Source organism: Pelophylax lessonae, assembly GCF_965119305.1.
Source record: "Pelophylax lessonae genome assembly, chromosome: 1".
Lineage (NCBI taxonomy): Eukaryota > Metazoa > Chordata > Amphibia > Anura > Ranidae > Pelophylax > Pelophylax lessonae.
In genome coordinates this window covers 619,053,338-619,075,844 of record NC_138768.1, presented here as the reverse complement: position 1 = coordinate 619,075,844, position 22,507 = coordinate 619,053,338, and the positions used below count along the sequence as shown (strand labels likewise).

Genomic DNA, 22,507 nt, shown 5'->3' with positions numbered 1-22,507 from the left:
CATAGTCTATGTATTGGTTAGACCACTGCTTAAGCACCCTTGTAAGCAAATCTTACTGATGTAATGATTAGTTTTAGGGTAGCTATACATGGCTCAACCACAGCCTGCTTCAAACACTGCTAGCAATGGTCAAGTGAGGATCATACCATGTAGGACTTCCCTAGGGGTGATTTGTAGTGCTTCTGACTCTCAGAAATGTTAATTATTGCATGTTTTCCTATTTGTGGAAACATTTTGAATCATTTGCTTTTCTATAGATTCAAGGAAATGTGCCACAGTTACTAATCAGGTGTGTTGCACAGAAAACCACAAAAGGGTTCAAGCATTAGCAGATGCCCATCATTCACAGTGAAATATTTGCCTTACTATCTTTACTACAATACACAGGTGTAACCCTCTTTGTAAATTAGGTTTAGCTTTCAAACAGGTAAAAACACTAAACTTCAGATAGAATTGGGAACGTTTTGCCATACTATATTTATTAACATGCTTTTTCTTTTTAATATGTGGAGTTCAGCTGATTGTGTTGAATCTCTATTATAGTAACTTTTCACATAAAAAAGAAAGCTACCAGCAGATGTAAACTGCAGGCACCTAGATGTTCTTGAACATAACTGCAACACCTCTCATTTCCCTTTGTTCTGCCAAGATGTTTTGAATAGGAATAGTTCTGATACTTCTCAGTAATGACCCAGCTCGCATATCCCTCCTATCTTATATACAGGTTTGTTTTACCAACAACGTAGCCCATCATAGCGCCATCTGGAATGTGTGGGCAATCAGGTGTCAAATATTTGCTTATTAGGAATGGCACAGCATGGAAAAAGAGGGCAGTTTAAACGAATGTATGTATGTGCAATCACTTCTAGAAGCTTTTGTATGTGCAATCACTTCTAGAAGCTTTTGTATGAGCAATCATTTCTAGAAGCTTTTTGTTTTAAGTTTAGTGACAGTTATTTCAAGCTTTTATTTTTTCTTAAAATAGCTAGTCTGTATTGGACAGGTCTGATTTCCTCAACCTACTTTAAGTAGCTTTGATTCACTGCTCACAAACACAGTTTGAGATATATCTGCCCCTTGACCATTCAGTAATACAGGCTGAGTGGACCATATCATAACCTACCACCTTAAACATTTTACCTTAAACTTACCACCCTGTGACGGGAGTCACTTTGGGCATGGGGGCTGTGGACCCCAAATTCCTTTAGAGAGGTTGGGGGGCACCATGCCCAGCCTTATGGGGCTCTCTTATGTTTAAATCACCCTGCATCTGTTATGGATGCAGGGTGACCAGGAGGGTGGTGAACACCGAAAATATGGTTTGGACTACTACAAATGGGACAGTAATATTCAGGAATAATGTCACCCTTGTAACATGAAGACTTTTGTTCCCTTTGCCATGAGGTTTCTGAGCAGGAAGCCCACTCCTAATATGGTCATCCCAGGAAGTTCTGAGGAGCCGGACTGTCTAAGGTGGCTCCCCATTCAGCTATTGTCAGGTGTGCTAATGACCGCACCTGTTGTCTGCTAAGGGAGGTATTGACACAGAGTAATGTGTATTGAGGGCTCGTTAGGGAACCATTGTTCTGTGTCTGACTATTATGTACATTGATTGCCCCCTGGGGCTTCTGTCTTCTTGCATTGGTCAAAGCTATCTGACCAATCCCTGTGGACTCATTTTCAAGTCCTCATTTGCATTTCCTGGTCAAGCTATCTGACCAATCACTACTGACTCATTTTCAAGTCCTCATTTGCATGTCTGGAGAGGACCTGAATGGAAACTGCAGGTACTTTACAATTGACCAATAGGAAAGCGGTTGTTGGGGGCAGGATGTTCCAAATTCTGTATAAAAGTGTGCCGTGTTCTTCCAATAAAGGGTCTTCCTGTTTGAACTTACATACAGCCTGCTTGGTGTTTGTTCTAATGGATTCCGAACGGCACATAGCTGTAGTTCGGATCCCGGATCCTTGGTTGACCAAACCATCAGACGATGCGATCTGCAAGCTGACTGACTAGAAACAGAGGAGTGTCGGGAGAGCGGACAGAGCGAGCAAGGGTCTCGTCACACACCCTAAAACATTCTAGCTGCTGCTACTGAGTTTGCAGCATGCTCTTCTCTGGCTTCTTTAATCCAGTCTTATAATAAACATACACCCCAGCCTGATAAACAAATCCCATAAAATAAAAAAGAGTTTTTAAAAAATCATTCTAACACTTACCTAAACCACCTCCAATGGCCCTCTGATCCACCCGTCCAACAAAAACGTCCAACCTCCCTACTAAATACTGATGTGATCAGATGCATTTTAACAGTTTATTGGAGATTAACAAAACATTTCCTGCATAGAATTTTAACTGCTATTAGGGAAAATAGGATAGGTAAATAAGGTTTGAACTTTAGAGGTCTACTTTAATGGCAATTTGAATATCTGCTGCTGTTTTTGTACATATGAAAAGCAATTCTGCAACTTGTACCCATTCCCATGACTTTTCCTGTTTCAAAACAGGCAGCATATTTTGGTAGAAGTACTCCTGGCACTGCAACTAATGGTCAAAATTAACAAACAGAGGTGAGCGAATTGATGCACATTTTTTCTAAGGATCTAACAAATGTTATGAATTACATGCTTTGCAAACTGCAACCCCCAAACTTTCCAAAAAAAAAAAAAAATATGATTCACCTGATCAGTTATAATACAATCTATCTGCAGTGGACTAATAAATATATTTACTCATCTCTAGAGAGTCAAAAAGACTGAATCAACACATCTGTAGGAAAGAATGTGCCCAGACTATGGACATTAGCTTTTTTACACACTCTTAACATGCAGTAAACAAGTTTTAAATCAAGCCATCACTAACCTGTATAGCTGCTTGTATTGTGAAGCCATTTATCTTCAAAATCATAAAAGAGCCTCCGAAGTCGAGTTTTAGCCAGTTTCTATCAGCTTTGAAACACTTGCTGTCTGTTTATATTAGAATGCTGGCAGACTGCCAAGATTCTGCTCCCCATACAAAATAAGGGGAAAAGAGCTGTGATTTAAGACCCGGTTCACACTACTCCGACTTGGGATGCGACAAGTCACTTGTCATTACAAATTCAATGTAAATGAATGAGAGCCATCTTAATATGCACTACTGAAGTTGCTCCCACTTCAGAAAAGGTTCCTGTACTACTTCAAGGCAACCTCTATCTGACTTGTGCACATAGACTTCAATGGTAGTCGCCTCTAAGTCGGATCCTTATCTATTTTCAAGCAACTGTGATCAGACTTTCCAGGAAGAAGAAAAAGATTACCCAGGCATTCCCCACAGACAAAGTTGCCTATCATTTAAGTCTCTTCAAAAGTCTCTTCAAAGTCACGCTAAAGTCACGCTAAAGTCGCTCTAAAAAGTCACTCCTTCATGGGGCGACTTTCTGGTCGCGGTAGTGTGAACCAGCTCTAAATGCTTCTGTTGTGAAATTTGAAGATGAATTTCTCCACAATGCCTACAGCTGCAGAGGTGAATGAGGTTTTTTTTTTTTTTTAAAGTGCTTGTGCTGCTGAATCAGAATATGTAAATGCTTTATTATGCATGGTCTGGGAAAAGGTTCAGTATAAATGCTTCAAAATCAATGGATGAACCGCAGTAACCCAAAGCAACCAGTCATGTGTTACTTTATTGTATTTGGATCAATTAGAATATAATTTCCTGTTAACTGCTATTCTGAAGTTAACTGTTAACTGCTTAATTCTGAAAGGGGTGTTTTGGTATAAATCATTTAGATGTATTTTCTTTATGTAAGATACAAAACTGCTTTTTAGCAACTGTATATTATACTAAAAGATTTTGGAGTAAAGGTAGCTAATAAATATGAATTTGATGTGTTGAGATATGGCAAGTGAAACATTCACACATGTTCACAGACATATACCGTATCCTAATGTTCAATTAAATAGAACTAGCATTTGGGTGACATCAAATTAATGAATCAATTATACATTTATGTAAACCTAAAATATAATTATAGCAGAATGGCAATAAAACTGTTTATGAGTTGTAATGACAGAACTAATTTGATCTGCTTAGATAAACTATTCGTTTTTTCTCAATTTCTACTGCTGTGAGGACAGCTAATATGCAAAAGTAGCCAATTATTTATTGCCTAAAACCTGAACTGCTTTAAGATCTTTGGAAGACAAAGAAGACATTCTAGGTATTACCTGTACCACTGACAGCTCTTTACATACCAGGGAGGAGAGGTCACCAATTTGTTTAAATTCTTCATTATATTACAGTATAGGACTGTTAAATGCACAGGAGCCCGGTAAGTGGTAAGTGTTTCTCCAAAGTATTATTGCTTTTCTTAAATCACATTGAGGTTATGCTATGTAGTCAGTTTAGATGCAAATAAAAAAAAAAAAAATACTATACTGAGTTCTTCTTTAAACAAGGCTGAAATGTGATAGCATTGCTGATGATACTTATAGAGGTGGTTTAAGAGTGTTAATAGTGATAACCTCTTCCAGTGCAGAGAAAGGCTCAAAATGGGAAAAGAATAAGCAAGCATTATAATAAATAAAGGTTTAAATGAATGGCCTTAAGTTCCTTACTGCTCAGGCCTTTAATGCTGATGTAATCCATGATGCAGTGCAGAATCCAGTATTATGGAGAGAAACTTAGAATTGGTGCAGCGGCTCCTTTAAAACTATAAATTTGAATCCCATAGTTCATTTCACTTTTTCCTTATGCTTGATGTGCCCATTTTTCTTGTGCCTGCCATTTGCTAAACCATTATGGCAGACTCCATTGGCGGCACTGTGTTCTGCACTTCTGCTCCTTCGCATGTATTTTACAATTTTGTAAAGTGCATACCAGGCAAAAATAGCAACGACAACTGTAACTAACACAATATCAACCAAAAAGTACTGAAAAGTAGGGATGTCATAGGTAGCAGCACGAAGATGCTTGGCTCCATTGTGGCGAAGAATGTAGTCAATCCAGTAAGTGGCTCTACTGACAGGATGGCCGGGCTGATCTTTGTGAATACTAGATAGCTTCATGGCTTGTTGTCGATAACTAAGTTAACAAAATAAAATAATTAGCAGAGAGCAATCCAAATATTTTTACTAGCTTGTAATGGCAGAAACATTTAGATCACTGAACATAAGCTATAATAAAATAGTGGTCTCAGTTTCTGAGGTGTGAGGGGTGCTAATATACAAATTAATTGATCTCTTAGGCTCTGTTCACATACTGGCGCATCGGATCGTGGGCTGAATCAATTCTGCCCGCAATCCTGAATCCTTACAAATTGTGGGATGGCCGTATGAGTCCCATGAGTTGCAATGACACCCGAACGTGGCGCAATTTCGGTGCAATTGTTGCCCGATGAATCGCAGTAAAATCACGCAAACAGAATCGCGGGATGCCTGTTGCCCAAAATAAGTGTGGCATTTGCTGGGCCATTGCAAGTCACGGTAATCGCATGGAAATCCTGTGATTTGCAATGATTCGGAATTTGCAGGCAGAATCACTGCGTTTCTGCCCGCGATCCGATACGCCAGTATGTGAGCGGAGCCTGAAACTAGACAAACCAAATTTGTTGCCTGTACCTTTCTTGCATAGAAGAAGCCCTTTCCATTGATAATTAAAAAAAAGTGCTGCCAATTAGTGATGGGCCAAACACTCGAACAGGGAAAAAGTTCTAGAGAACATGCAAACCCAATTAAAGTCTATGGGGACATGAACATGAAAAATCAAAGGTCCTCATTTTAAAGGCTTATATGCAAGTTATTGCCACAAAAAGTGTATGGGGACCTACGTGCTGCCCAAGGGGACATGTAAGAATGCAAAAAAAATTTTTTTAAACAATTGTTTTTACAGGAGCAGTGATTTTAATGATGTTTGGGGGGGTCCCCTAAATGTGCCTGTAAATTGGTGCATCTGTACAATGTATGGAGCCTGCTGCAGCAATACTGACATTTCCAAAGGAAAAAATGTAATTTAAACTTGCTCGCGGCTGTAATATATTGTCAGCTCAAGGCAATACAGATACATTTTTTTTTTTTAAACGGCGTAGGATCCCCCCCAAAATCCATACCAGACCCTTATCAGAGCATGCAGCCTGGCAGGCCAGGAAATGAGGCGGTGAGTGAGGGCCCCCCCTAAACCATAACAGCCTGCTTGCCCTCAACATAGGGGGTGCTTTAGGGTGCCCCCTCAAAGCACCTTGTCCCCATGTTGATGGGGACAAGGGCCTCTTTCCAACAACCCTGGGCTGTGGTTGTGGGGGTCTGCGGGTGGGGGCTTATCGGAATCTGGAAGCCCCCCTTTAACAAGGAGGACCCCAGATCCCCCCCCCCCCCGGAATTTAATGGGTATTGGGTACATTGTACTGCCAATAACTCTCAATATGTAAATCAGTGTTAAACATAGTGACTTCTGGTACCGAACAACCTTCTCAACATGCAGTCAGTGCAGGCTACAAACCATAAGAGCTTTTTCTGTAAAAATACTATACATTAAAGCCTAATTTCATTAAGACATTTTTTTTAGTTTATTAGCACAAGAGATAGTACTTACAACCAGCGCTAAGTGCCCCTTTTGCTGCTTGCTGCTGCTTTAGTTGAAACTCAAAGTCCTCTGTGGGCCACCATACCCCCACAGCAGCATTCATCCATTGCTGCAGAAGTTAATAGAGCCAAGGAACCTGTAACATGCAATTATCAAGAGTATCTAATATGCCTGTATTTTCCGACCCCCCCTCCTTTCAATCATAGAAGTTATAGTATAGCTTCCATGAATGAAAAAAGATCTATCAATAGAGGAGGTAGATTCATTTGCCCATCCTCCATTATTAGAGCATTTTTCATTCATAGTCAGGCATAGTTGACACTCTTGATGAGTGCCTGTCACAGGTCCCTCAACAACACCAAACGCACCGGTAAAAGGGTGGAGGGTCCAGAGGACTTTGGATTTCAAACAAAGCAACAGCCAGCAGAAAGGATACTTCTCATTTAAAAAAAGGTTGGCTACATTTAGGCTTTAAACACAATGTTAAATTGCAATACATATAAAAAAAATGCGTTTCACCAGTGTCCTATTTGTGTCTAAATAGTACAGCCAAATATATTTTACAAGTTACACAATGTACTCTAACACATTTGACATGTCTGCTATTTGATCCTATCTGTCTCTGTCCTTTTAGCGGGCATTTTATTATAATTGAGAGGAATATGATGGATAACAGAACATCTGCTAGGCAATGAGAAAAAGATATAGGGGAAGCATATTTACCACCTGATAGGAGGCTTTGAAGAAGAAGATAAAGGCTTGTTAAAAATGTCCCCAGGCCTAGCAAAATATTGTTCCACCGAGTCAGTAAATCTAAGTATTGATGCATTTAAAGCCATCTGTCATACTGGAGATTATTTACTAAAACTGGATAGTGCACAATCATGTACAGCTCTGCACATAAACCAATACATTTCCAGGTTTTATAAAGCCTAATTAAACAAGAAGACTTTAGAAGCTGATTGGCTACCATGCATAGCTGCACCAGATTCTGTGTGCACCAGTTTTAGTAAATGTCTCCCACTGTATATTACAGACCTGCAGTATTCTAATAATCATGTTAATAAATTGTGGAAAAGGGGGGGGGGGTCTTTAAATTACCAGAGCATTGGTAATCATTAGTAAGACCTTACCTGGAATATACAGTTCTGTTTTGGGCACCTGTTCACAAAAAAGGATATCGGCAAACTGGAGAAAGTACAGAGAAAGGCAACCAAAGTGATAAGAGGCATGGAAGAGCTCAGATATGAGGAAAAATGAATTGAACCTGAATTTATTCTCTCTTTAAAGGAGATGATTAAGGGGGGATATGATCAACATAAATACATACGTGGCCCATATAGTTGAAAAAGTGTAGAGCTATTCACTTTCAGGTCATTACAGAGGACAAGGAGGCACTCTTGGGGGCATCATGAGTAAATTCTAAACTTTACACAAGTGATTTGGCAGTTTCAGGGCTAATTATCAATTTGCCTGGAGTCAGCATATATAAGCCAATGCCTTTGTTTAAAATAGATTAATTTGCTTACCTGTGGTTATAAATAACATCTGAAAGAGCTTTAAACAGGTTATCCTTTGTCATTCTTTTCCACTCCAGGAGAATGCCCATGCCCTTAGCCTGCACCCTGGTCATGGTATCATAATGGTCCCCAAACAATGGTATTCCTACTACAGGCACTCCATGGTACATGGCTTCAAAAATACCATTTAGTCCTCCATGGCTGAGAAAAGTCTTGATTTTTGGATGTCCTATAATGTAATTAAATCCCTTTATGAAATAAATGTTTGCCATAATACAATACTTTTCTTCACATCTGTGGTATTTGAAAATAGACATTAGCTATCACATGAAATATGTTTTCAGTGTATCGAATGCTATTCAGAATAACTGCAAAATGTCATTTTTCATTTGCACTTTAAACAATTGTAGCTGATAATATGCATGGCGCACATGGCGGGAAATTTGTCTGAAGAAAGTTTTGGGGAACCGTTTTATATATTCTCATAATCTGGCTGGATGCAAATTGTGGTGAACATGAAATCTGACGGGAAATTAGCAGACTATATACACAGTTCTATATTTTTCCCCCCAATATGTTGATAGTATACACAGTTCTATAGGTTTCCTCTATACTTTAATATTTTTAAATATTATGGCTCAATTCACAAAGCTTTACACAAGGATCTTGCTTTGACTTCAAATCTTCATTTTTAAGACCAATATATAGGATTGAATATAGGCCAGCAAAACTTACTAACTAAAGTCATTGCACCAGTAATACTAGTTGGTATTTCTTTTTATAACCACATTCCACATTTCAGACAGTGTGCTGGAGAGGCAGGCTTAGGAACAGTTTAATTATTGCCATCATTTTTGCATATGAGGCTTATCAACAGAATTAGTCTGGCAGTCAGCCGGTTGCATTGCTTAATTCCATTTGACAATATGTATCTATATTGTTACTGTTTATAACAATAGCAAAGTAAGAGCAGTCCTTTCCGATGAGTTATTGAAACTTTGTTGCAATACAATTGAATTACATATTTAATAGTAAATAACAGAGCCTTATGGCCCCATTTGAAATATTTTTTTGTTATTTTTGTCCTTTACAGTAAGATAAAAATCTCCCGAAGAAGCCTTCTTCTGGAGAAACATATTGAGCAATTATCGCTCTACCATATACCAGGTTTACAGAGTCTAAACTTGGCCATAGACAGAGCGATTTTCCAAAAATCGCTCCATTCCCCCATCAACACAGTCAGTGTTTGTGTTACTATGGCTATGTTGGTGATTTTAAGTTATAATAAAGCTTCCCCTAGCGATAGACAATTTAACCTGTTGGACTAGTTTTTGAGATCAGCACATAGAGCTACAGGATATGATGTAGGAGAAAATAGGGGGAGGGGAATAGGACATTGAACAGGCCATGTGCTCAGAAAAAGGCACACTTGTTCTGGAGACAGAACATAGGAGGTGAGGGGAAATCTCCGAACTAGCAAAGCAGATAGTAATCTCAACCTGAGAAAGAGGTTCTAACCTTTCTGCCCTCTAGCCACAACTAAAGCTGGGCTTTGACAGATGCACAAAGATGAACATACAGTGCAGGGAAGGGCAAAAAGGAAAATACATTTTAAAACAACTTGAGTTCTGGAAGATTTTACCCCCTTCATGACCAGGCCATTTTTTGCTATTTGGCACTGTGATAAATTAACTGGTTAACTGAAGTCATGCAAGGCTGTACCTAAAAGAAATTTATATAATTTTTTTTCACACAAATAGAGCTTTCTTTTGGTGGTAGTTCATCACTTCTTTATTTATTTTGCGTTATAAACAAAAAAGACAGAAAGTTTAGCAAACAAAAAAAAACAATATTTTTTACTTTCTGCTATAAAACCTATCTAATTAAAAAAAAAATAATAATTTCTTCATAAATGTTGGCCAAAAAGTATTTTGCCACCTGTTTTTGATAAAAATTATATTATATTAATTGGTTTGCGTGAAAGTTTTAGTGCCTACAAACTATGGTGTATACTGAATTTTTAAATTTGTTTTATACTACTAATGGCGACGATCAGCGACTTATAATGGGTCTGCGATAGTTTGGCGGGGAATTCTGACACTAACTGACCCTGTGGAAACTGACTAACTGCCAGTGACATCACCATTGACATTAATACAGTGAACAGTGATAATACTATACACTGTCACTGTACTAATGACACTGGATGAGAAAGGGTTACAATCTAGGGTGATCAATGGGTTAAATGTGCCTCACCATCTGTAATGTGCATAGAGTGTGCTGCTCTAACTCTGTACAGTAGACAGAAGTCTGGGCTGTGTTTGCACACAGCCGATCAGCAGGTCCTGGCTGTAAATCGTTGGCTGGGACTTGTTGACAGGCTACTGCTGTGTACAATTACACTTGGTGGTAGACGGGGGGCGCGCATGCACCTGCCCTAAACCTAGAAGTAGGTAGTGATGTAGGGGGTGTACAACACTTTGCCTACAGTGGCCGCACGTCTGCATCACGTTGCCGATGGGTGATTGCCAAGTGGTTAGGAAATTATATAAAGGAAACCTAGAAATTGCTGTTGCTGACCACTCCTTATGAAAATGCTAGTTGTCTGGCTTTTAGGTGAAACCTTGGGCTTCAATATTTTGATCTGCTTGCTTGTTCCATCTGAGTAATTCATAAAATATTAAAAACAAGCAGGTTGGTATAACAGCCAGACAACTAGCATTTTCGAAAGGAGGTCAGTATTAACAGCTTCTGTAAATTATAACAGATTTACCTTAAAAGTTAAATGACCTTTTTTTTTTTTTTCATTAACTTGCATTATAATTTACAAATACGTAAAAATACTGCTGTTTATTATTTACTCACCAAGTAAATCATTTTGAGGTAGCCATTCTACAAGCTTTGTGTTGTTACCTAGATTCTTAGGCGTGGGTCCAGAAAACCTTAAAGCAAAACATATAATAATGAGAATAATAATAGAAATATAACAACACTACAGAAAATAACAGGACATTAAAAGGAGTAAAACAAATTGGTGTGCTGCTCATCAGAGCTTACAATCAAAAGGAAATAGGGAATGATACAAAGATGTATTAGATCTTAAAGAGAAAAAACAACCTTACAATGCACATTATATACAATAATGTAATAGAAATGTATGTGCTTCGGTGGCTGAGAATAGATGATAAAACAATAGAAATAAAAAACATGATCACCAATACTAATAATTATGACAGAATATATAACCAGCCCTTTGTGACACAAAAGAAACCAAAAATCTTTCTACTAGCACTGTAAAGAACAGCAAAGACATATTCAACAGAAGCTATTTGTGTCAATCCCTTCCAATGCAGATCCAAAAAACAGTGGGTTTATTCATCATTTTAAAATAGAAGGTAGAGCCTGAAACATAATTCCTTCTAGGGTTTGTGAAAAAAAAAAAGTGCATTTAAAGCAGTAGTATACTCATTCCTTAAACTTTACATTATTTAAATTATATCTGTGCATATAATATAGGTAGATTTCTCTTTTGTCACTTACCTCATCCCTTCCTTAGATATCTCTGTTTTTATCGATGATTGCGTCACCTGCGCATGCTCAGTTTACCCTCATTTTCCGGCAAGCTTCTGCTGCTGCCAGAATAATGCAGGGTCTATGCCAGGGCTGCGTCATTTCCTTTGCTGGACCTCAGCCCCGTGCTCACGCGAGACTCAGTCCCCATTCTCAAATTCCTCCACTACCCCATATGACTTGCTACGTCACAGGGGTGTGCTAGTGGAGAGAGGGAGATAGGGAGAAGGGAGATAGTGGACAGCCTCCTATTGACTGTCAAACTGGTTAATGAACCAAAATGAGGCTTGGTTTCGGCAGCTACCCCGCATGCGCGGGATTTCGGAACAGAACACAGAATGATGGTGGAAATACTGCCCAGAGCCTGACACAGAAACCACAATAAGAATGGTGGCACTAAAGATGGGGAAAAATGCCGAAGAAAGGAACAAAATACAGAAGTTCCTTACATTTGTATCATATCATTTACGGGCTATGTGATTTATAATAAAATATTACAGACTTACAATTGAAATTGAGAGAACTAAGGGAGTACAACATTTCACTCCCTCCTTTCCTCCATTGGTTTCACATGGCAACTTTACTCTCACTGGTATTCTGTGGTCTTACTCCACCTATTCACATATTTCCCACATTTCGGTCTCAATGTCTCTTTCCTGCACCCCATTTGAACCTTTTTTCTTTATTTTTTCTTTATTATTTCACAGTCATTCTCACACACAAACCCACTCACACCCATTCATTATATGCTAGCTAGTCTTTACTTCTCTATGATTACACACATATTTTTTATTATTATATTTTCTCTCTGATATAGATACTCTACACCTATTACCATTTCATAGATCCAATTTTTCCTTCCCTCCATAGCTTACAAGTCATACAATGGTATATACATCTACATACCTACTATCTACTTTTGTTGTATACATTTACATATAATTTATATATAATCTACTATTACTTATTTGATTAGATACAATACCATCAACATTCAGACTACTCTTCTATTCAATGCCTTTCTGTGTGTGGTGCTTCTTGCCGATGCCGCTGACCCTATGCGTCCTCAGCTCCCGGGTGAGGCACCTGAGCCCATGCCCCTACCTCCATTGCCAGCTTTTGCCAGGACTAACATGTAAGTTCTTGGAACTGTGGGGTCAATCCTCCCCCTTTCCTTCCTTTATCAGCTTCCATCAATCACCAGCTCATGCAATGTTCTTATACGCATTTTTTATTGTAGATATGAATCATACATCGACTCTGAAGAAGTGGCATATTAAGTCCACGAAACGCGTCAGTCAATGGATGCTATGATCAAACCCACTACGATTTAATCTATTACTCATTTAGATCGTGTATTTTTGCCATGCTGGCTTGCTCCGAAGCTGTTTTAGGAATTTACTTCTTCCTTTTTGCCAATTCAGTCATTTGCCATTATGCATCATGTCATATTGTGTTCATCATGTCTGTATTTTATGCTACATCATTTAATATGAATTTTCAACTGTGCAAGCCTTGTCACTGCCATGTCTCTCATTTAAAGTCCCGACCCTTTTTTTCTTTTGTGTAATTGAAGTTAGGGATGGAGACGCGCGGTCAATCCCACCGTGCGCCTCATTTAAAGTCCCGCCCTCCCCCCCTCTTCTTAAAGGGCTGAGGATACTACCGCTTTAAATATTTTTTTATAACAAAGACATCAACTAACAATTTCAAGCCATTTATTTCAACGTGGAAACAGCTGTTTTAGGCTGTTTGGTCAATGTGAAGGCATGGTTAAAAAAAAATGTTTTTTTTTAATAGGGTAGGGTAAATACCAAGCATCATTATTATATAACCTTTTTATTTTATTTTATTCCATTTGAAAACATAAGTATTATATGAAAGACGCTGTTCATATTTTTTAACTGCTGCATAACACTGAAAACAGAGGTGTTTTTTTTTTCAACAATGTCTAAAATTCAATGATACCTAATAATATTATAAATTTGAGGCTACAAACCTTCCTTAGTAAATTGACCCAAAAAAAGAAGTAATAATAACAATAAAAAAGAAACTATGCCACAAAGGTATGCAGGCTGGTGCTCCCAAAGCAAGAGAGCTGCAAGTATTTTAGGCCCCTTCCACACGGGTGTCCTGATTTACTGATGTTTACTCAGGAATTTGTGACGCCCATGTGCAAGGGGCCAAAAACTGTGTGCAAAGACCTGAGTTAAGTATAGGCAAGTGTAGGCAAGTAACGGTGTGCAAGCGTATAGACAATAAAAATTCTTCATTGCCAGTATTGTAATATGTTCACTTATATTCCAGTGTTGCCAACCCCCCGATGTGAAATTTACTGACAGGACCCCAAAAATTACAAAAAGCACCAATTTTTTACTGACAAAAATCATGAAATTTACTGATGAAGCCACATTTTTTGTGACACTGCAAAAAAAAAGGGCCATTTCCACAAAAAACAGTGCAAATGTCAATGTTTAAACTATAAACATGTAGCTAGTGCTATGCTATTAGCAATGTTTTTAAGTTAAAACAAAAGTCAAAACCATAAAACCATATTTCTCCATTTACATGTAGGTCAGGGAAATATAACCCAGCCAGCACAGAGTTCCCCTATACATCAGAGTCTGCAGGATTCCCCCTTACAGTGCAAGATAAACTCTGATGTAAAGCGGAATGCTGCAGATCATGATCTAAGGGGTAAATCTGAAGTAAGAGGGGGCTCTTGTGACCAGAGACCACCTTATAGTCCACTGCATTCCCCTTTACATCAGAGTTATCACTTACATTAGGGTCTGCAGCATTGTCCTTTACATCAGAATTCTCCTTTACATCCGGGTCCGCAGAGTCCTCCCTTGCACTGTAAGGGGGAATCCTGCGGACTCTGATGTAAATAGGAAAGCGGGAAACTCTGATGTGGGGGTGGGGCTCTGTAGACCAAAGGCCACCTTCTGCAGAGTGAATACACTATGGCAAGGGGGAGGGGGGGGGGGGTTACTGATATAAGGGGAAACCTTATATCAGTGCCCCCTTACATTATTGTATTCACTCCCACCTTACACTGGCTTTGAGGTGCTGTCAATGACCTCCTTTGAGGTGCACCATGCAGGGCTCGGTTAGGTGGTCCTCCCTGGGCTCCATCATGGGGGCTCTAGTTTTATCCTATAGTCTCCTCCCCACAGTCCACACACATCTGACTCCTCCCGTGACCCCCATCCCAGGGTGCTCCCACTCTTGACTCCTCTCCAGGCTGCACTCAGAGACTGTAGACATGATATAAGACAAAAGATGGTCAGGGATTGCAGACATGATACAAGAGATGGTTAGAGGTTGTGGACATGAAACAAGGGGATTTTAAGAGATTCCAGACATGATACAAGTAATGGTTCAAGGCTGTGGACATGATACAGGAGGTGTTAAGAGGCTGCAGACATGATACAGGAGGTGGTAAGAGGCTGCAGACATGATACAGGAGGTGGTAAGAGGCTGAAGACATGATACGGGAGGCTGTAAGAGGCTGTGGACATGGTACAGGAGGTGGTAAGAGGCTGTGTACATGGTACGGGAGGTGGTTAGAGAATGCGGACAGGATACGGAAGGGGGGTTAAAGGCTGCAAACAGGATACTGAAGGTAGCCAGAGATAGTGGACATCTGTGATTCTTTCAATTCTCTCACCAGGCACTGCGGCTCTTGTCTGGTAGCTGCTTTCTATGCAGTAAATCCAGGGACTCTCCCAACCTACCCATGCCAGTACCTTTCAGCTGCAGCTCAGCTTGTCTGAAATGTTTCACACTGATCCAATAGGGAGGTATATTGGACAGTGGAAGGAAATCTGACAAGTGAGGGCACAGGCATTGTTACAGCCCTGGTGATTGGCAGAGGAAAGTGCCTAGGTGCATGCTTGGTAACTGTATAAATGCCAAGGGCACAAGTGCTTGGGGTCTTCGGCTGAAGAGCGGGGTCCCGGAGGGAGGGAGCAGCTGCCCCTGCTCTGTAGAAGCTGCCATGCAGCCTCAGATAGTCGACCTGAGGGCCTAAAAATCAGATAGGAGCTAAACCCAGAGGTCCTGCAGTGCTGACTGGAAGGGAGAAAGTGGAAAGGATCTGATTCGGCCTACAGTGAGTACAGATCTGTGTCATGGGGCCTGTCATTTGAGGGCCATCCCTTCAGTAGAAGAGTCAGTGGATTGGTGTCAGTCAAGGGGATGCTGGAGAGTAAGCTGAAGGTAAAGTAGTTGCTTCAAGTCTGCTGCTAGAGAGAGTAAGAAGACTTACTTTTTTCATACAAGTGGCAGTATGGTTAAAGCAGCGTGTCTGCTTCCACAAGTAACTCGGTGAGGCCCAAGAAGTCATCACACATCAAGCCCTATGGCAGGGGTGGGGAACCTATGGCCTGCGGGCCGTATGCGGCCGCCGAAGCCATCTGATCTGGCCCTGCCATTTGGGCTGCCTCCGGAGGGGAAGGGGAGGGGGAGCGCCTCCTGATTACACACAGAACGGGTTCCTCTGCTTACCCGGCGCGGCCGCTGTCATACAAAGTCACGCCTCCTACCTATGATAGACAGCACAGTGGTGACGTCTATCATAGGAGTCGGTCCAGGAGGTGTGACCTCGTATGAGAGCACCAGCGCCGTGTAAGTAGAAGAACCCTGCTCTGTATGTAATCAGGAGGCGCTCTAAACCCCATGCACTCTGCATTGATGGGGGGCACTAATCACTCTGCATTGATGGGGGCACTAATCACTCTGCATTGATTGGAGTACTAATCACTCTGCATTGATTGGGGCAAAAATCACTCTGCATTGATTGGGGCAATAATCACTCTGCATTGATGGGGGCACTAATAACTCTGCATTAAGGGGGGCACTAATCACTCTGCATCAAGGGGGGCACTTATCACTCTGCATCAAGGGGGGCACTAATCACTCTGCATTGATGGGGGCACTCATCACTCTGCATTGATGGGGGAAAACCTGGAAAACCAGTTGCCAGTAGCAACATCATCAATACCAGCTAACATCACACACCTCACCAAAGAGAAGCAGTTGCAGCCATCACATTAGGGGTGAGTTAATTAAATGTTTGACCAAATATAACCTGCACATTTTTAAGTTGATGATTTTGTAGAGCCCCCAAATGATTTTAAAAATACCCAAATGGCCCTCGGCAGAAAAAAGGTTCCCACCCCTGCCCTATGGGGACAGTACTACACACGTCTGAGCAGCAGCAAAGACTCACACTCACACACTCACAACAGGGCTTCAGCTTCTCTGTTCCGCCCGCTTGCCTCCTGGCGCGGTGTGGGGGGAATGCGCCATGACATCATCACTCATCATCACTCATCAGTAGGCTCCATTGCAAAGCCTCTGCCAGACCCACCCCTGGCCCCACATGCCCCGGCCCCACCTGCGGGTACTGGACGAATACAGGATCAAACTGGATCAGCTTGGGCATCTCCAGGAACTGCGCATGCGCAGTTCCGGGATGGTCACAGCCCTTTTTTAGTAACACTTTTGTCCTGCTATGGGCATTTACAGGCAGGAGAAAAAGTGCCCTGTTTTTACAGGTTGCCCATAAAAAAACAGGTGGTTGGCAACACTGTTATATTCGAGTAAACATTAAACCAGTAAACATACGTGTAAATTACTGCACTCAAATGTAAAATTTTCTATTTTTGTACTGCTCTGTAATCAACACTTTATTACTGATCTTTACTGTGTGTGCAATGTCCCTTAGACAACAATGCATCTCATTTCAGATCAGTAAAAAAAGGATTTTTTACTCCTGTGTGCAACAGTCCTAACACTTCTGCTATATGAAAATCAGTGTGTGTCGTGCCCAAAAGATTGCATGGTCCCTATAAGAACAGAGTACAAATATATTTACTTATTTCACTTAATAATAAACCTTTTGCAACAGCCTGTTAGAATATTTTTTTATGAAATAACAACATGGGAATTGGAGAGGGGAAACATTTCTCAATTCCATGGTCTGGTCACTATAATGAATCTCTATAGAAATAATTTATGCGGGGACTGGAAGTCTAGAAGGAAACAGTAATCTTAAACCCTAGATGGCATTACTTTATGAACAGGTGAAATCCAGACAATATAAAAAAGAACCCTTTTATGTGACCCTTTATGTAAAAAATGTTGAACTGGAAAGGTTTTGTTTTTATTTTTTTTACAATAATGGCATGTCCATTATTTTTGTTTACGTAGATCTTACTTTTTTAAGTGAACAGGATTGGGATTATGGTTTCCACATAGCAGGAGAAGAACTTTCCTTTCTCTAAATTGCAAATAACCCTCCCCCCAAGGTTCCCACATATTTTACCACTCTCTTCTCACTGTTCCTATCAAAATTAGTCTTAATCAGTTTGCTAAAAACGAGATAATTGAAACATCAATGTTCTTTATAAAGTGCCACTTATATCACATGTATTTGGCATTTTCTATTTAATATATATCAGACAGATAAATCTTAAACACATACAAAATCTATGTGCAGTTATTTGTTAGTCATTAATGCTTAACCTCCCTGGCGGTATGATTCTTTCCGATTTTAGGTGCTGAAAGTGGTACCATTATTTTGCATGTAATTCTTAAGAACATGCAGCCCAAACCAACTATTTACATATGATTTTTTTTTTTTACTGTGCGTTCTTCTTTATAACATCTCGGGTATGATAAAGTTTGAAAAACAAAATCATAAATTATAATATAATAAATAACTATAAATAAGTTAAAGTATGTATGTATATATATATATATATATATATATATATATATATATATATATATATATATATATACACTGTACATATACATATACAGTGCCTTGCGAAAGTATTCGGCCCCCTTGAAATTTTCGACCTTTTGCCACATTTCAGGCTTCAAACATATAGATGTAAAACTGTAATTATTTGTGAAGAATCAACAATAAGTGGGACACAATCATGAAGTGGTACAAAATTTATTGGATATTTCAAACCTTGTTAACAAATAAAAAACTGAAAAATTGGGCGTGCAAAATTATTCAGCCCCTTTACTTTCAGTGCAGCAAACTCTCTCCAGAAGTTCAGTGAGGATCTCTGAATGATCCAATGTTGACCTAAATGACTAATGATGATAAATAGAATCCACCTGTGTGTAATCAAGTCTCTGTATAAATGCACCTGCACTTTGATAGTCTCAGAGGTCCGTTTAAAGTGCAGAAAGCATCATGAAGAACAAGGAACACATCAGGCAGGTCCGAGATACTGTTGTGGAGAAGTTTATAGCTGGATTTGGATACAAAAATATTTCCCAAGCTTTAAACATCCCAAGGAGCACTGTGCAAGCGATACTATTGAAATGGAAGGAGTATCAGACCACTGCAAATCTACGAAGACCTGGCCGTCCCTCTAAACTTTCAGCTCATATAAGGAGAAGACTGATCAGAGATGCAGCCAAGAGGCCCATGATCACTCTGGATGAACTGCAGAGATCTACAGCTGAGGTGGGAGACTCTGTCCATAGAACAACAATCAGTCGTATACTGCACAAATCTGGCCTTTATGGAAGAGTGGCAAGAAGAAAGCCATTTCTTAAAGATATCCATAAAAAGTGTTGTTTAACGTTTGCCACAAGCCACCTGGGAGACACACCAAACATGTGGAAGAAGGTGCTCTGGTCAGATGAAACCAAAATCAAACTTTTTGGCAACAATGCAAAACGTTATGTTTGGAGTAAAAGCAACACAGCTCATCATCCTGAACACACCATCTCCACTGTCAAACATGGTGGTGGCAGCATCACGGTTTGGGCCTGCTTTTCTTCAGCAGGGACAGGGAAGATGGTTAACATTGATGGGAAGATGGATGGAGCCAGATACAGGACCATTCTGGAAGAAAACCTGATGGAGTCTGCAAAAGACCTGAGACTGGGACGGAGATTTGTCTTCCAACAAGACAATGATCAAAAACATAAAGCAAAATCTACAATGGAATGGTTCACAAATAAATATGTCCAGGTGTTAGAATGGCCAAGTCAAAGTCCAGACCTGAATCCAATCGAGAATCTGTGGAAAGAACTGAAAACTGCTTTTCACAAACGCTCTTCATCCAACCTCACTGGGCTCGAGCTGTTTTGCAAGGAGGAATGGGCAAAAATTTCAGTCTCTCGATGTGCAAAACTGATAGAGACATACCCCAAGCGACTTACAGCTGTAATCGCAGCAAAAGGTGGCGCTACAAAGTATTAACTTAAGGGGGCTGAATAATTTTGCATGCCCAATTTTTCAGTTTTTTATTTGTTAAAAAAGTTTGAAATATCCAATAAATTTTGTTCCTCTTCATGATTGTGTCCCACTTGTTGTTGATTCTTCACAAACAATTCCAGTTTTATATCTTTATGTTTGAAGCCTGAAATGTGGCAAAAGTTTGCAAAGTTCAAGGGGGCTGAATACTTTCGCAAGGCACTGTACATAAAAAGTACAGCAAAACTGCAGGAAAGGGCAATGGGGGGGGGGGAGACAAGCTAATGTGAATTTATTTTATTTTGTAATATATCAGTGTGTTTGGTGTGTTATACTGTTTGAATTTGCCGCCGGCTCCACCCCCTGAGAGCGTCACGTCGCAGGAGATGGAAGCCGGGGCACAGAGCATCGGGAGGAAGATCCGGCCGCTGCACACTGCCGGGATAAATCTCTGGATCCCTGGGACAAGGTAAATAACCTCTCTTTCAGGATCCAGCGATCTCCCTAGCGGTACCCCGAGTGTGGCTCGGGGTTACCGCTTTTGGCACTGAAATTTAACCCCGAGCCACACTCGGGAATCCCACTAGGGAGGTTAAAAGAGAAGAATGACCAAAGCTTTTTTGGTCATACTTCTCTTACTTTTGCTCTCCTATGACTCAAAGTCATCTAATAGCGGGCCAGTGACCTTATAGTGCCACTCCAGGCTCTGGAAGGACCCCAACTATATTGTTGCAATTCACCCAGCTGGCTGATTGACAGCTGAAAGCCAAAGCCAGCTGCGCTCTCCTGGCCAACGCTCTAGTGAACGCTGGAGGGGCAGAGCGGAAAGCAGGTAACTGACATTAATCATTCTCCACTTCCAACAGACTGAGAACTGAGTGATCAGCAGTCATGTGATCGCTCCATACTTAGTCTTAGAGCCATTGTTTGGCAGCATAGTGGTGAGTATGTGTACTTGTTTTTTTAAGCACCCCAAACTTATATCTGAAGCCAAAACTTGTACTTTTTCCATTTTGCATATAATAGTTCAAGCCCTGTCAGTTTTTTCCATAAGTGTCCTGTTTAATAGACATTGCTTCACTTCCTGATGTGATGACAACCAGTATTTACAAGTTCGAATAGAGGGAAATAATCGTTTCAATGGAAATGCAGACAAGAATAAAAACCGTGTAGGCAGGGGCCTATTATGTACATTTTATTATGTCTTGCCAAGTTATTGCTTTTGTGTTTTTTGACAAAAAACCTATAGTGGCGCTAGAGGGATGCTAGCATAAAAACCATATAATACTAATCATAAAAGCATGACAACTTGAACAAAAAAGTCCATCAATTAAAAGTCCATTCGTTTTAGATGATGTTTTTAACAGCACAAGCGGCAGCCCCCTTAGAGTGCAGCAAGCAGCTCTGTAGGTACACAAGAAAAACAGAGAGAGGCATCAGACTAAGTGCAGTATTAATATACTCAAATGTATTAAAGATAAGACAAAGGGCAAAGATCAAATAAGCATGTATAGAGTTGTTCCAATCAGTCTTTGGGCTCTCACAAGTGGTCCCGATGGGGTAGCGGTCATAACTCTACCTCCATGTGTGTGATTTATTGCCTCTCTTGCCCATGTGGAATGTTGTACGTAGGCCTTACCATCAGGAACCTACAAAAAAGATTAGGAGAGCATTGCAGATTTGAAGAAGATGGCAACCAAGCAAAGTGTGCCCCGTCACTTTTTAGAATACCATAAAAAATCCTCTAAAGATCTTAAGGTATGGGTCCTTGAATCCATACCAGACACAGTTTCTCCAGCAGAATGTTTCCAGTGGTTATGTCAACAAGAAACATATGGGGTTTTTACTCCTGACACTTTGGTACCCAAAGGCTTGAATGAAGAAATCAAAAATTAACACTGTTATTTAATAACATAATTTTATTGTTAGAATCTCTGAATATTATTTTGCCCCATACTTTTATTAGCAATAAATCTTTCTACTATGATTTTAATTATCCATTTATTAATTAATTCCTCTTATTACTAGCAATTCTATCCATTATTTAGGAATAGTGATGGACGAACATCTGCCGGGGCGGTTCGCGAACGTTGGCCGCAAACTTTCTTAAATGTCCGCGAACTGCAAGTTTGCGGTGGGTCCCATTGACTTTAATGGCAGGCGAATTTTAAAAACTTTTAGGTCATATTTGCAGCCACAAAAGACTTACTAGCTGTGCACAAATAGTCCCACCACATGGACAATGTCATAACAGAAGTATAGCATTGGAAAAGTTGACCTAAACCTTTTTTTTTTCCAGCAAAAATGTTTTTTTTTTTTTCCCTAAATCAGCCAAAACTGACAGCAGCCGGAAAATACATGTCAAACACATATAGGGTCCATTCATACATCTGTAAAATGGGTCCGCATCCATTCCACAATTTGGTGGATCGTTTACAGACCCATTGATTTTCAATTCCAGTCTGAAAAATTAGGCATTCACAGGATAAAGAAGTAAGTGTCGGCCATTCCAGACCCCAAAAATTAGCCCACATGCGTTTACCTGACAGCTAAGAACGTTGTATTCTGTGGCTGAAGGAACATTAGGCATTCACAGGATAAATAAGTAAGTGTCAGCCATAA

The 22,507-nt window shown here is 40.1% G+C and overlaps 1 protein-coding gene across 1 annotated transcript in view; it reads right to left on the bottom strand.

Annotated features, from left to right (window-relative positions):
- Positions 1-3,746: 3,746 nt before the first annotated feature.
- The window catches only part of UGT8 (UDP glycosyltransferase 8), a 202,502-nt gene continuing 183,741 nt past the window's right edge, over positions 3,747-22,507 (bottom strand). The window contains exons 4-6 of the mRNA XM_082248236.1: positions 10,945-11,021; positions 8,089-8,308; positions 3,747-5,062 (exon numbers count right to left, since the gene is read on the bottom strand). Of these exons, the coding sequence (XP_082104362.1) occupies positions 4,714-5,062; positions 8,089-8,308; positions 10,945-11,021 (646 nt within the window). The 3' untranslated portion in view covers positions 3,747-4,713. The remainder of the gene's footprint in view (positions 5,063-8,088; positions 8,309-10,944; positions 11,022-22,507) is intronic.